This window comes from Prionailurus bengalensis, chromosome A1, assembly GCF_016509475.1.
Source record: "Prionailurus bengalensis isolate Pbe53 chromosome A1, Fcat_Pben_1.1_paternal_pri, whole genome shotgun sequence".
NCBI classification, from domain to species: Eukaryota; Metazoa; Chordata; class Mammalia; order Carnivora; family Felidae; genus Prionailurus; species Prionailurus bengalensis.
In genome coordinates this window covers 240,390,021-240,403,009 of record NC_057343.1, presented here as the reverse complement: position 1 = coordinate 240,403,009, position 12,989 = coordinate 240,390,021, and the positions used below count along the sequence as shown (strand labels likewise).

Genomic DNA, 12,989 nt, shown 5'->3' with positions numbered 1-12,989 from the left:
TTAGAACTAATCAATTCAGTAAAGTTGCAAGACATAAAATCAGTATAACAAATCAGTCGTGTTTCTTTACACCAACAGTCATCTGAAAAGGAAATGAAATAGTCTCATTTATGGCTACATCAAAAAGGATAAAATACATAGGAATATATTTAACCAAGGAGGTTAAATATCTAAACACTGAAAACATTAAGACATGGATGAATGAATGGAGGGATATCCTATGTTCATGAACTGGAAGATTAATAGTGTTAAAAACCCCATGCTGCTGAAAGTTATGTGCACATTCAGTGCAATCTCTATAAAAATTCCAATGGCATTTTTCACAGAAATAAAAAATTATAAAATTTGTGATTATTTTTCTTAAAATTTGTATTCTCCTTTTTCTAGTTGCACAAAAAGACCCTTAATAGCCAAACCCATATTAAGAAAAAGGCATCACACTCCATGATTTCACATTATATTATGAAGGAAGCTATAGTAATCAAAACAGTATGGTGTTGACATAAAAACAGACACACAGATCAATGGAACAGAATAGAGACCCCAGAAATAAATTCATACATAAATGGCCAACAAATTTTTGACAAGGACACCACGAATATATATGATGGGGAAAGGACAGTCTCTTCAATAAATGGTGCTGGGAAGACTGGACAGCTTCATGCAAAAGAATGCAGCCAGACCCTTAACACCATGCATAGAAGTCAATTCAAAATGGATTAAAGAGGGGCGCCTGGGTGGCGCAGTCGGTTAAGCGTCCGACTTCAGCCAGGTCACGATCTCGCGGTCCGGGAGTTCGAGCCCCGCGTCAGGCTCTGGGCTGATGGCTCGGAGCCTGGAGCCTGTTTCTGATTCTGTGTCTCCCTCTCTCTCTGTCCCTCCCCCGTTCATGCTCTGTCTCTCTCTGTCCCAAAAATAAATAAACGTTGGAAAAAAAAAAAAAAGAAAACAAAATGGATTAAAGATTGAAATGTAAGACTTGAAACTGTAGAACTTCTAGAAAAAAACAGAGAAAAGGCCCCTTGATAGGGTCTTGGTGATGATTTTTTCGGTTTGACACCCAAAGTACAGGCAACAAAAGCAAAACTCCACAAGTGGGACTACATCAAACTCAAAAGCTCCTGCACAGTACCAGTGAGGAGGCAGCCTGTGGACTGGGAGAGAATGTTTGCAAACCATTTGTTCCATAATGGGCTAAATTCTAGAATACATAAATACCACAACTCCGTAGCAAAAAGAGAACCCAACTGAGAAATGGCTGGAGGCTCTGAATAGACATTTCTCCAAGGAAGACGTTCAAATGGCCAACAGCTACACGAAAAGATGCCCAGCATCGCTCATCATCAGGGAAAAGGAGATCAAAGCTACAAAGAGACGTCACCTGTCAGAAGCAGTTAGAATCAAAAAAAACAAAACGCGTTGGCGAGGATGTGGAGAAAAGGGAACCTCGTGCACTGTTGGAGGGAATACAAACTGGCACAGCGAGCGTGGAAGACAGTATGGAGGCTCCCCCAAATTAAAATAAGTCTGTGATATGACCCAGCAATCCCACTTTCAGGTATGTGACCACAGGAAGTGAAAGTAGTACCTCCAAGAGCGATCTGCACCCCCATGCTCACAGCAGCATTATCCACTGTGGCAAAGACACGGGAAACCGAACTGTCTGTCGATGGATGAACAGATTTAAAAAAATGTGTACTTATAGCATGGACTATTAGCCGTTAAAAGAAGGAAGTCTTGTCTTCAATAACATGGAGGGACCTGCAGGACAGTGTGCCCGGTGACCAGACAGAGCAAGAAATCAGCTGCGTGGTCTCACTTATAAGTGGAGTCTAAGAGTTGAATACATAGAAACGGAGTGGGAGATGATCACCAGGGGCGGGCAGGTGGGGGGACAGGGAGATGGCGGTAAGGGGACATTTCCGTGGTTGTGCAGGATGACTAGGTCTGGGGCCACGGTTCCTATACTGCAGTGAGTCTGGAAGTTTGCTATGAAAATAGCTTTGATGTGCTCACCAAGAAATGTTAACTGTGAGGAGAAGCTGCGGTAATCAGCTTGACTGTGGTAATCATTTCACCATCTATGTGTGTATCATCAAGTGCACACCTCAAATATATACGATTTTTACTTTAAAATGTCTGTCATGAGGGGCGCTTGGGGGGCTCAGTCAGTTAAATGTCTGACTCCTGATTTTAGCTCAGGTCATGATCTCATAGTTTGTGAGATCGAGCCCCACATGGGCAATTAGCGCAGAGCCTGCTTGGGATTCTCTCCCTCTCTCTCTGCCCGTCTTGTATGTTCTCAAATGCTCTCGTGCTGTCCTCTCAAAATAAATAAGTGTGTGTGTGTGTGTGTGTGTGTGTGTGTGTGTGTGTGTGTAAATGAGTAAGATGTCTATTGTGCACTCAGCCGGGTGAAGTTGTTTACCTTGCTAAGTATTATGGTTGAGTTTTACTAGATGGACTGTGTTCAGGGGGCTCTTCTTGTAAAGAGTCAGTACTAACAGATTATGTCATGTGGTTGAATGGGTGGGCTGGGACACAGCAGCCGGTCAGTCCTCCCAAGTTACGTAGCCCTCTGTGTGGTGTCCCTCACTGCTGCCTATGAGGTTACCCTAGAGGGCAGCACAGTCAGTAGCAAGGATTTATTGTCGACATCTCCTGTGGGTCAGGAGTCCCAGAGCAGCCGAGCTGTGTGTCTGACTCAGGGTCTTGCCATCACGTTGTCGATTGAGGGCTTGATGGAGGTGGGTAGCCCCTGCCGGGCTTGCCTACAGCAGCCTTGGATCTGTGCACGAGGGCCTCTCTTCGGGCCGCCCCAGGCCCTCACGGCATGGCAGCTGCTCCTCAGGGCCAGGGAGTGGCCCGGTAGAAGGTCGTCCTTTGTTACCTGCTCTTGAGAGGGACGTGTCAGCACTTCTGCATAGTGTGTTGCTCGGGATCCAGTCAGTAGGTCCACCCACATGAGGGGAGGGCGCCCCGTGACGGCGGGAGCACCCCTGGGCCGTCTTGGCAGCTGCCCATCCAGCCTCGGCGTCAGCCGTGTCTTTCAGAAGATGGGACTGAGAATAGCCACAGGATTGCTGGGAGACAGGTCTCTGGAACACCTGATACCATCTATATGAGAAGCTGCCATTTCAGAGATCCCACACGAAGCTTTACTTTTAGAGAAAAAGATAAAAAATGGTGAAATGATACTGGCGGCCTCTGGTCTTTAGATGGATGCACTGTGGACATGTATGTGTACACACAAGTGGTGACTGCGTCCAGAAAGGACTGGAGCCCTGTGACCCTGAACCATAATCACTGCGTAGACGTTCTTTTTGTTGGACAGTGTTGACCCCATGGGACGCGGCATGGCCGGTTAACCATGGAAACAAAAGGCCACGGCTTTTGGGTTTGGTGCAGTTGAGTAGGTAGCCCGTCCCCTTACAGTGCTGAGTGTGGGACCAGTGGGATCCATGCAGACGGGCCCCTGGGGTCCGTTCCACAGTGATGCAGTCTAGTGTGGAAGTCACGCTCCTTCACCTCTGTGGACGGTCTGACTGACCCTGTCCTACAGGGTGACCTTGGCTGGGGGCAGTGAGAGGCCCTGCCCGGACAAGCAGTCTTGAACCATCAGGAAGCCCAAGAGCCCTGCTCAGTTGTTTCTGAGATTCACCCCATTGACCCCATCCCAGGGGAGGGGAGGCGTGGTCAGTGGAGCTCGGTCAGGAGACCTGTGGTGAGTCAGCCAGGAGGTACTTCTCACAGAGGAAGTCATTTGTTCCTGAGGGGCCCATTGCTGACCCTGGTTTCCTCCCCGTTGTGAAGACGCTGGTTCCGCAGTCGTGTCTCCTCAGATCCCAGTGCCCGGGGAGCCGGTCTTGGCGAAAGCCCTGCCCCCGAGCCGGTCCAGCCTGGCTCTAGGCAGCAGTGTCGCACGTATCTGAGCGCCGTCTGTCCGCTGTCCCTGCTTCAGCCTCCACTGAGACCGTCAGCACTGGGGCCCGGCCCCTGCCCTCTCAGAACTCCACGTGTTCGGGAGACGAGTCGCCGGACATAACTGGCCGTGTGACAGTTTCTGTAGTGCCCTAGCGTATGTGCACACAGAGGGGCCAGTGCGCTGGCTGGGCTGTTGGGGTGGAGAGTGAGCGTAGCAGTTTCCTGAAAGGGCCCCTGTCACTTTGAGACAGACGCTCACTCCTCTGGTGGGGGTGCGCGTGCTGGTTTCTCTGCAGGCAAGGTGGCTTTGATGGGTCATATGCCACTGGCTCTCACAGTGGCCTCGGTCCCCTCTCCTCCCTTTTAATGTCCCGTGGCGTGCTGGGCATTGCCTCTGTCTCCGGGTGCGAGGGGAGCCCGCTCCGTCTGCAGCTCCCGCAGGCTTGATTCCATCCACTTACAGGCTGCAGGGAGGCGCCTGCTTGGGGGTAGTGCGGAGCCCTGGGGTCTGCCTGCGCTCTTGCCCAAGAAGTGAGCCCAGAGGGACTACCTGGGGCTGGCACACTGCCCAGCCCTTGTTCCTGCTCCTTGAGAAGAGAGAGGGAGCCAGGCTGTGGTAACCATGGAGCTTTCCTGGAGGAGGCAGGGCTCCGGCAGCCAGCACATCTCCTCTCCTGCTGAAGCACACCCTCCCCAGGGACTCCGGGGACACCACCTGCCCCCTCGTGAACTGTGCCACCCCTCTCACTGTCCCCTTTGAAGTACACTGTGCTGCTCAGCTGGGGGCAGTTGTGATTTCTCTTGTTCACATTGTGGTTTGTTGGCTATGAGATATAAAAGAAAACTAACGTCTGGTGATTTTCAAGGTTTAGTTTTCTATATACGTTTTACTGAATTTGACTCATCTGTCTTAAGTGTATTGTTCTGTGTCCTTAGGGTGACTTGAGACAGCATCTAGACAAATCTTTGGAGGAGAATAGTAGCCTAAAGGCTCTTTTGTTCAGCCTGAAAAAAGAAGTAAAAAATGCAGACACTGCAGCTACGTTAAACTTGCAGATTACTGGTGAGTTTGTGGTTTATTTGGTAACATTATTTGGTGAAGTGTAAGTGTTCAAACACTCATAGGTAGACTTCAGGTCCAGTAAATACTGTAAAATGTCCTGAGGGCTGAGAGACGCTCCCACTTGGTCTGAGCAGACCCCTAAAAGCTCGGATGTGGTCTGTGTTGTTGGCAATGCCGTGGACCGGGGAGCCCCCTGCCTGCCTCCCCGAGCACGCACACGGTCACTCCTCTGTCTCCTTGGCTCTTCCCAGCAGCGTGGTGCTTTTCCTCTTTGTCACGTTTCTTCCAGAGCCAGGTCACTTTCATTTCCCTCTCTTCACTGTATTTCTATTTTGCCATTTTTACAAAAGTGCACTCGGTATTTCAAGGTCAGATTCTGGGGTTTCAGTGACAGGCTGGTGGTAGTTTGTGTCTTCCGTGAATCTCGTCTGGGTGCAAACCACAAAGACGCTGGGAGGTTTTAACTTCACTGAGGACTGCCCCACCGAGGTCCCCAGGGGTCCAGAAACTTTTCTTTTTTTTTTTCAACGTTTTTTTTTAATTTATTTTTGGGACAGAGAGAGACAGAGCATGAACGGGGGAGGGGCAGAGAGAGAGGGAGACACAGAATCGGAAACAGGCTCCAGGCTCCGAGCCATCCGCCCAGAGCCTGACGCGGGGCTCGAACTCACGGACCGCGAGATCGTGACCTGGCTGAAGTCGGACGCTTAACCGACTGCGCCACCCAGGCGCCCCCAGAAACTTCTCTTAAAGGGCCACAGAGCAGATGTCTCCGGGCTACGGCCCGTCACAGGCCCTCTCTGTGGGCTTGGTCCTGGGAGCGCAGCCACAGACAAGACCCTCGCTCTGGGCAGGCATCTGTGACGCACCTACTCAGGCCTCTTCCGCTGTGTTTATCGGGCTGTTTCATGGCATGCTAAGAGTTCGTCATAGTCTCTTCTTTAATTTTCATGTAAAAACTTTCCACTTTTCACCTGTTTCCTGAGATGTCATTGTCCTGTTTCACTTGCTCAGCCTTCGCTTCTCATGAAGCTTTCCTTTGCTGTGAGCTCGTGCCTGAGGCCAGCCGCCTCCTCTCTGACATTCCCATTTCTGACTAAGTTGTTCTTCCATTTCTTGTATCATTTCTTTTTTTTTTAAGGTCATTTATTTATTTTGAGAGAGACAGTGCGAGTTGGGGAGGGAGACAGAGAGTCCCCAGCAGGCCCCACACCGCCAGTGCATTGCCCAACGTGGGGCTCGAGCTCACAAACCGTGAGATCATGACCTGAGCTGAAACCAAGAGTCTGATGCTTGACCGACTGAGCCACCCAGGCACCCCTCTTATATCATTCCTTTCTGTCCTTAGCTCATTCTGAAATATCCAGTCCTGGTTTTGATGTGTCCCGAGTGTGGCTTCTTGTTGTCTGGGGGCAACAGCTGTGTGTGGGGTTTGCCTTTAGTACTCTGTGCTGTTCACTTGCACATGGAATTTCGTCCTCTCAGTGTCCAGGAGTACAGCACACAGCACGTCAAACTTCACAGAGAAGTTCAGCAGCCCCTTGGGGGACTCCCAGGCCTTGTTCACTCTCCCGCTTGCCTCTGGTGTCCTCTCCTGCACGACTTGGGCCCCTCCCCAGCTGTTCCTCTGTGGTACGGCCCTGCTCTGGAAGGGACTGGGCAGGCCAGCCTTGAGGGCCCAGGGTTGCTCCAGTCCCTTCAGACCACACGGGGTCCTCTGGTCTGCCCTTGCCGGGGGAGGCCGAGCCTCTCATGTCAGCCGCGGGTCCTCAGTTGCCCTGCAGGGATTTCTTGTGAAAATAGGGGACACTTAGCAGCTGCCCCCCTCCTGACTGCTGCTCCTCTCCCACAGATGAAGCCATGCATGGCTTGTGGCTCTCGTGTTTGGGTCTTGAGGCTGCCTCACCACCAGGTGCTGAAAGGTCGTCTTTGGGACTCCAGTTTTGTCATCTAGTTACTCTTGGTGCTAGACTACTATGGGGATTCTGGGGGATGCCGAAACTGTGCCTTCACTGTCCTCTTCCCACAATCCCTTCCACACTCACCCTCCAGTGTAAGTGCAGGTGGATGTGGATGCTGAGGAGTGTCGTCCCATCGTAGTGCTTTTGGGAGCCTCTGCCTTTGCTGTGGGAGCCTGCTATCCGTGTCCTCACCGAACCTCTTCCCGTACCTTCCCGCTCTGTCTCTCCTGTTGTCTCTGGACTTGTGTAGTTCCACAGCCACGTGTCTGTGTGTGGATTTATTTGGATCCTGGTTTTGGGGTTTGGGAGCCAAGAAATGATATATTTCTTCTCCTCCCAAGTTGGAAGCCCAGAGACAGGAGTCACGTAGATGGAGTCCAAACACACAGTGTGTCACTGATGGGCCTGGGAGCGGAGGACACATCAGAGACATACGGCCACTGCGGGCCTCTTGTCGCTTGTCCCCAAAGCTTCAAGGCCTCCCCTAGGGCAGAGCTTGCTGCCTGGTGAAAGAGACACCCCTGAAGGCCCTTTCCTGCCAGCACATAGATCAGTGGAATGAGCTTCCAGCTGGCACCAGGCCCACCTCTGTCTCCACTCTCCGCCCTCCATGCGAGGTTGTGGTTCCGTGGGTGTCCGGAGGGCAGAGGCCCAAGGCTTTAATCCCAAGGTGGTTTTTGAGTTGCTTACGGAAACCGACCTTTTCCAAGCTATATGTCTTTGGTGTCCCAATCCAGTTTAAACTCGAACTATTTTAGCTTTCAGGACATGAAACACTCAAACACATTCAATTTCACTAAATGATGCTACTTTTTTTCTCTTTCAGGACTTGAAACAAGTGTGAAGAGGCTCTCTGGTGAGATCGTGGAGTTGAAGCAGCATCTGGAGCACTACGACAAGGTCTGGGAGCTGACCCAGATGCTGCAGGAGAGCCACAGGTGCCTGCCCGGGGCGGCGGGGGGGGCAGGGGGAGGCAGGGCCGGCCCCAGCGACAGCAGGGTACACGGAGGAGCCGCCTGGTGGCATCGCAGCAGGTGGGGTTCTGGGCCGCACGCGTCGCCGGTTGACTTAGAACTCCCCTGAGCTCCCCTTTCTTCAGGAAAGGCACGTCCCTTCTTGCTGCGGCGTCTGTGAGGGGTGGGTGAGAGCTGCTGAGAGACTCTGGGCTGTCCCGGTCCACCCTGCGTGGTTCCTGTCAGTTCTCCTAGAGCGCGGGGCCTCCCCCTTTACTCCCAGCTGTGTGCCGGGTGGTGAGAAGGGAGCAGGCAGTGTGGGGGCTGTCCAGGCGGAGCCTCAGTTTCTATCCAGAGAATCGTGTGCTGGGAAGCGGGTGCAGAGAGGAGGCGTGCCGCTCACTGGGTGGTGTGAGGTGTACTTTGTGGAGGTGCAGAGCATGAGCCCAACTCACCCCTACTCCCCCACTTTGGGCTGAGTCCCACACACCTCCCCCGGGCTCAAGTGCAGCACGGCCCTAGGTGGAGCCAGGCTGTGACGCTGGGGGGTCAGCGGGCCCACCCCAAGCACGAGGTACAGAGGGGAAGGGGCTCCTGGGAGATGAGCTGGAGCATAGATGGAGCAGCGGAAGGGAGCAAAAGGTAGCCGTCGTGGGTGCAGGGGGGGGACAGGCGAGGCAGGAAGGCTCCCAGAACCCGATGGGCCCCCATCTGCAGCACTGTGGGCTCCGTGTGGACTGGGCTGCCGTGCAGCGGGTGGAGGTGGGGGGCAGTGGTGGTCCACACTGACTTCATCCACCCTGGGCCTTAGCCTGGCTGGAGCAGATGGCTGGTGCCTGCACAGGAGGTCTGTCTTCGGGGGCATGCGTCTATGGGAAGATGGCCCGCTCCCATCTATCCCTGGTCACTGCCGACTGGGGGGCGAGGGCGCTTCGCAGATGGCCAAGTGGGCAGTACAGGGCCGCTTCTTCCCTGAAGTCCTTCCAAAGGCAACCGTGGTCAACACTGTAAAACCAGGACTCTTCAGTTACGCAGTCACTATGTCAGAATTATTCAGGGAGCCCCTTTACATCGGACCGGGAGATAGAAATATGTCAGTCTTTGGATCTGTTCCAGAATGAGAACATTGTTCTGCTAGCTGGCAGGATGATGATGGTTTTCTCAGAAAACAGGTGCGGCTGGAGTAGCGAGGCACCCCTCCGTCATCCGTTGCCTTTGCCCGTCCGTCTGGGTGCTGAGCCTGCACGTGGCCTGGTGGCCGAGGGCTCGGGTCACGCGTAGCCTCACGCGGTCTGGAGGCCAGGGGCGGATGGCGGGAGCGGGAGCCGGTGGGAGACGGGAAGGGGTTGGCTGCGGGGACCGGGGTGGACCGGGAGGGCCCCAGCCAGGTGAGGGAGGATGCTGCTGGAGAGGAGGCGGCAGGCAGTGCTCAGGCGTCGCTCCCCCGAGCCCTCCTCCAGCTCCCTGGTCAGCACCAACGAGCACCTCCTGCAGGAACTGAGCCAGGCGCGCGCGCGGCACAAGGCCGAGGTCGAGCAGCTGCACTGGAGCTACAAGGAGCTCAAGAAGATGCTGGGCCCTTTCCCGCGCGGCGGCTGCTAGGCGGCGTCTGCGTCGCCTCCACACACCTAGTAAACCGCGGAAGCTCTTTTCTACCTGGTATGATTGTGGGGCAGAGCTGTGCCTCCCGTTCATAATCAGCTGAAGTTTTGAAACGTGTTCAGGGCCTACAGCTCAGTTTTCTAAAACACCCTGAAAAGATGGGATTGATCTGCCTGTAGGCGAGTCTGCCAACAAGGACATGTAGGGGTAGTATTTGCAGGGAGGTGCTAACCAGGGTGGCTCCCTCTGACTCCACGCTGCTCCTGCTCCTGAGATTGCAAAAAAAAAAAAAAAAAAAGGATTAATCCAAGCCCTTCACATGTTTTGAGACAAGACATATTGATGTTTTTTGAGACCAGCATCATTAATTTTCCATGAAATATCTTGAGATAAAGTGCAGTATTTTTCTCCCTAAAGAGCACTGTGTGTGATCATTAAATAATTTTGTGTGGCAAGATAAACTAACATTCTAAAAAGTGACTTTTTATAAATTGACTGAGATTTTCTCACTGAATTCTTTCATGAAGCAAGCTAGGTGCAGGTGGGACAGGTACGTTCCAAGATTTAATAAAAGTAACACATTTTGGGGAAACATTAAAAATACCATTTTGTGACATCACTGCCTCACAGTGGAAGTATTTCCCCAGGCGCTCTCTTGCTTACAATTACAGTGCATTTCTGAAAATTAGAGCACACACAGACAAAATACTAGATTTTTAGTTTGGAAACTTCTTATCTTATTTAAATACTTGGCTTCTAGGTAAAACAAAGTACTTTTTTAAACCAATGCCTACTTAATTTATGGAGAAGAGCAGGCAGGCCTACAGGTGCCTGCGTGTGTCGTCGGGCTCTGCCACTGGCGTTCGGGGGTCGGGCGTTTCCCTCAGGAACCGGGGTGGCCTCCCCGGTTCCTTCCTGTCTGGTCCTGGCTGTGTCCTTTGGCATCAGTTTCTCTGCAACTTAGCAGGAAAGCATGTCACAGCAAACACGGTTTTTGCGGGGGAGTGCAATTTCTTTCATCATACCGTTTTTTTTTTTTTTAATTTTTTGAGAAGATTTTAGCATTCAACCATTTTAGGCTTGTTGGAAATGCTCACCATGCTATTACTTTATGTTTCCTCTTGTTTGGGTTTTCGTTGAGCTTCTTAGACCTGTGACTTTATAATTTTCATCAAATCTGGGAAAGTTTTGGCCACCATTTCTTCAACATGGTTATTCGATCCAGCTTCTGTCCCACCCTCCCTCCCGGACCCCAGTTACACCCAGACCACTTGGTGGCATCCCCACGGGTCCCCAGACTTCGGGTCTTTTTTCCCCATCTTTCGTTCTTGCCCTCCGTTGGGGTCATTTCTGCTGCATTGTCACAGGCCTCACCCATTCTGCAGTTGGGCCTGTGTAGATAATGGATTTTTAATTTCAGAAATTACATGTTTTTAGTTCTAAAATCCCATTTGGTTCTTTCTTATTAACTTTGTGTCCCATTATGTTCGTGTTTCACTTAACTCCTGAACCATGTTCTTAACACCTTTGCTGCAGGTAATTTCAGATGATTTCTAGAATGGTTACACTGATGCTCCGTTAGAAGTGTATTAGTTTCTGTCGGTCCATGTTTCCAGCACTTACTGTCAAAGTTTTAATGTTTTCATTCTAGAGGGTGTGTGATGCATAGTGTTTTTATAGATAGACTTTATCAAGTTAAAGAAGCTCCTTGTAGTGTTAATTTGCCAGACATTTTTTATCGTGAATGGGTGAATTTTATCACTTTTTCTGCAGCCATTGAAGATGACCATGTGGTTTTTCTCCTTTATTCTGTTCATGTGGTTAATTACAGTAATTTGATAACGTAAAAACAACCGAAATTTTCTGGGTTAAGCACAGCCTAGTAATGATGGGTTTTCCTTTGCAAACATACTTTTGGATTCGGTTACTATTTTGTTTAGGATTTTGTGTTCCGGGTACCCCACTTAATGTCTGACATTTAATTATTGGAATTCTCTGGGTCTCCATTTCCTCATCTGTAGAAAGGGGTGATAAGTGCCTGTCCCCGCTGTCGTGAAGAGGAAATGGTAGCTAGAGTCTGGTCCCAGGACCCCGCTGATGCGGCACCACATGGTGTGGTTGTTGGCTGGGACGGCGGCAGGAACCAGTCCTGTCCCCGCGGTGACGCCACCCACGGTCCTCCCTTACGGTGCCGCTATCCTCCGCGTTCGCACCGCCACGCCATGCCCGTGATAAAAGTTCAGCTGTACACCTTTCTCTGCTTTCTAGGAGAATTCAGGACAGGTTGTAACTCTCCCTTCCCTGAGTGTGTGGTGGAACTTGCTGAGGAAGCCAGTCGGGCCTGAAATGCTCTTTGTGGGAGACTTCTGGCCACGGGTTTAGTTCCCTTAGCCCCTTCTCACAGAGCACCGTCCACCCCTCCATTCGCCAGCCCCCCGCAGCGGGCTTGGGGCCATGTGGTTCATTCTGAGTGGGACAGAGAAGAGCTGCCAGGCCACCAGGGTGGCCGCCGTCCCCTCCGTAGCCTTGCCAGCGGTGCCACTGACCAGCGGGCCTGTTTCTCTCCTGGGGGCAGAGAGCCCTCCTTGACCTCTGCTGGACTCCGTGTGCATGAGAAAGGAATGTCACTGTGTCAGCCACTAGGTCTGGGGGCTTTTCTACTTTGCCAGTAGTTACTCGGCCTAAGCCCTGGGATGGCGCAGGCTGTCCCTTTCTTCCTGAGTTCTCATAAGGGCTGTATCTCGAATTCGCTTGTATCGCCTTATTGTCCAAGTTTTTGGCCTAACAGTCTTTTAATGGCATTTCCATGGCCTCAGCATCTGGAGCTGTGTCCCTAAGGCAGACCCGTCGGGGTGGTGGTTGCTTCAAGCAAGTCCTTGCCATTCGGGGAAGGGAAGGGACGTGGGTGAGCGATGGCCACGGGTTGCTCCCAACCTCAAGCTCCACTTCCACTTTCAAGCCAAGGACGCGTCGGGGCGGCCCTGGCCGGTGACAGAGCAGGCAGAACACCAGGGCCAGCTGCGGGGCTCTGGCAGGGCCGGCGAGGCTTGGTCCGCACCTGCGTCCTCCCCATGGCACCAGGGCCACCCTGTCCCCCTGGCTGTGGTTCATGCTGGTCCATGGCGCCGCGTTCTCTCTCACTTCCTCTCCTGCACCACAGCTTCTGTTCCTTTCCATCTTTAATGGAAATTACTGACACATTCAGCTCTAAAACCTTTACTTTATCGCTTTTCTCTCTTTTCTCTTGCCATATCGCCTGACATAATCGATACGCTTTTGTTTCTTCTTGTTTTGTATTCTGTTTCTTCTGTGATTGTCCCCTTCTATACTGTAGCCATTTTCACCTCTGCTGGTTTTGGAAGCTATGCATTCTTTCTGGCATATTATCACAGCTGGTGTTCATCTAATCAGGGCTTCTGCTCCCCCTGGTAGCATACAGGAGCCATGAGCATGTACCTCCCTGGGCACCCTTCGGCTTCCATGTGA

General features: G+C 51.8%; 1 protein-coding gene across 2 annotated transcripts in view; it reads left to right on the top strand.

The window, feature by feature from the left end:
• CEP72 (centrosomal protein 72) overlaps positions 1-9,983 on the top strand; it is a 37,474-nt gene extending 27,491 nt beyond the window's left edge. For both annotated transcript variants that reach the window (XM_043601906.1, XM_043601916.1), the window contains exons 10-12: positions 4,861-4,987; positions 7,775-7,886; positions 9,362-9,983. In XM_043601906.1, the coding sequence (XP_043457841.1) occupies positions 4,861-4,987; positions 7,775-7,886; positions 9,362-9,503 (381 nt within the window). In that variant the 3' untranslated portion in view covers positions 9,504-9,983. The remainder of the gene's footprint in view (positions 1-4,860; positions 4,988-7,774; positions 7,887-9,361) is intronic.
• Positions 9,984-12,989: the final 3,006 nt, after the last annotated feature.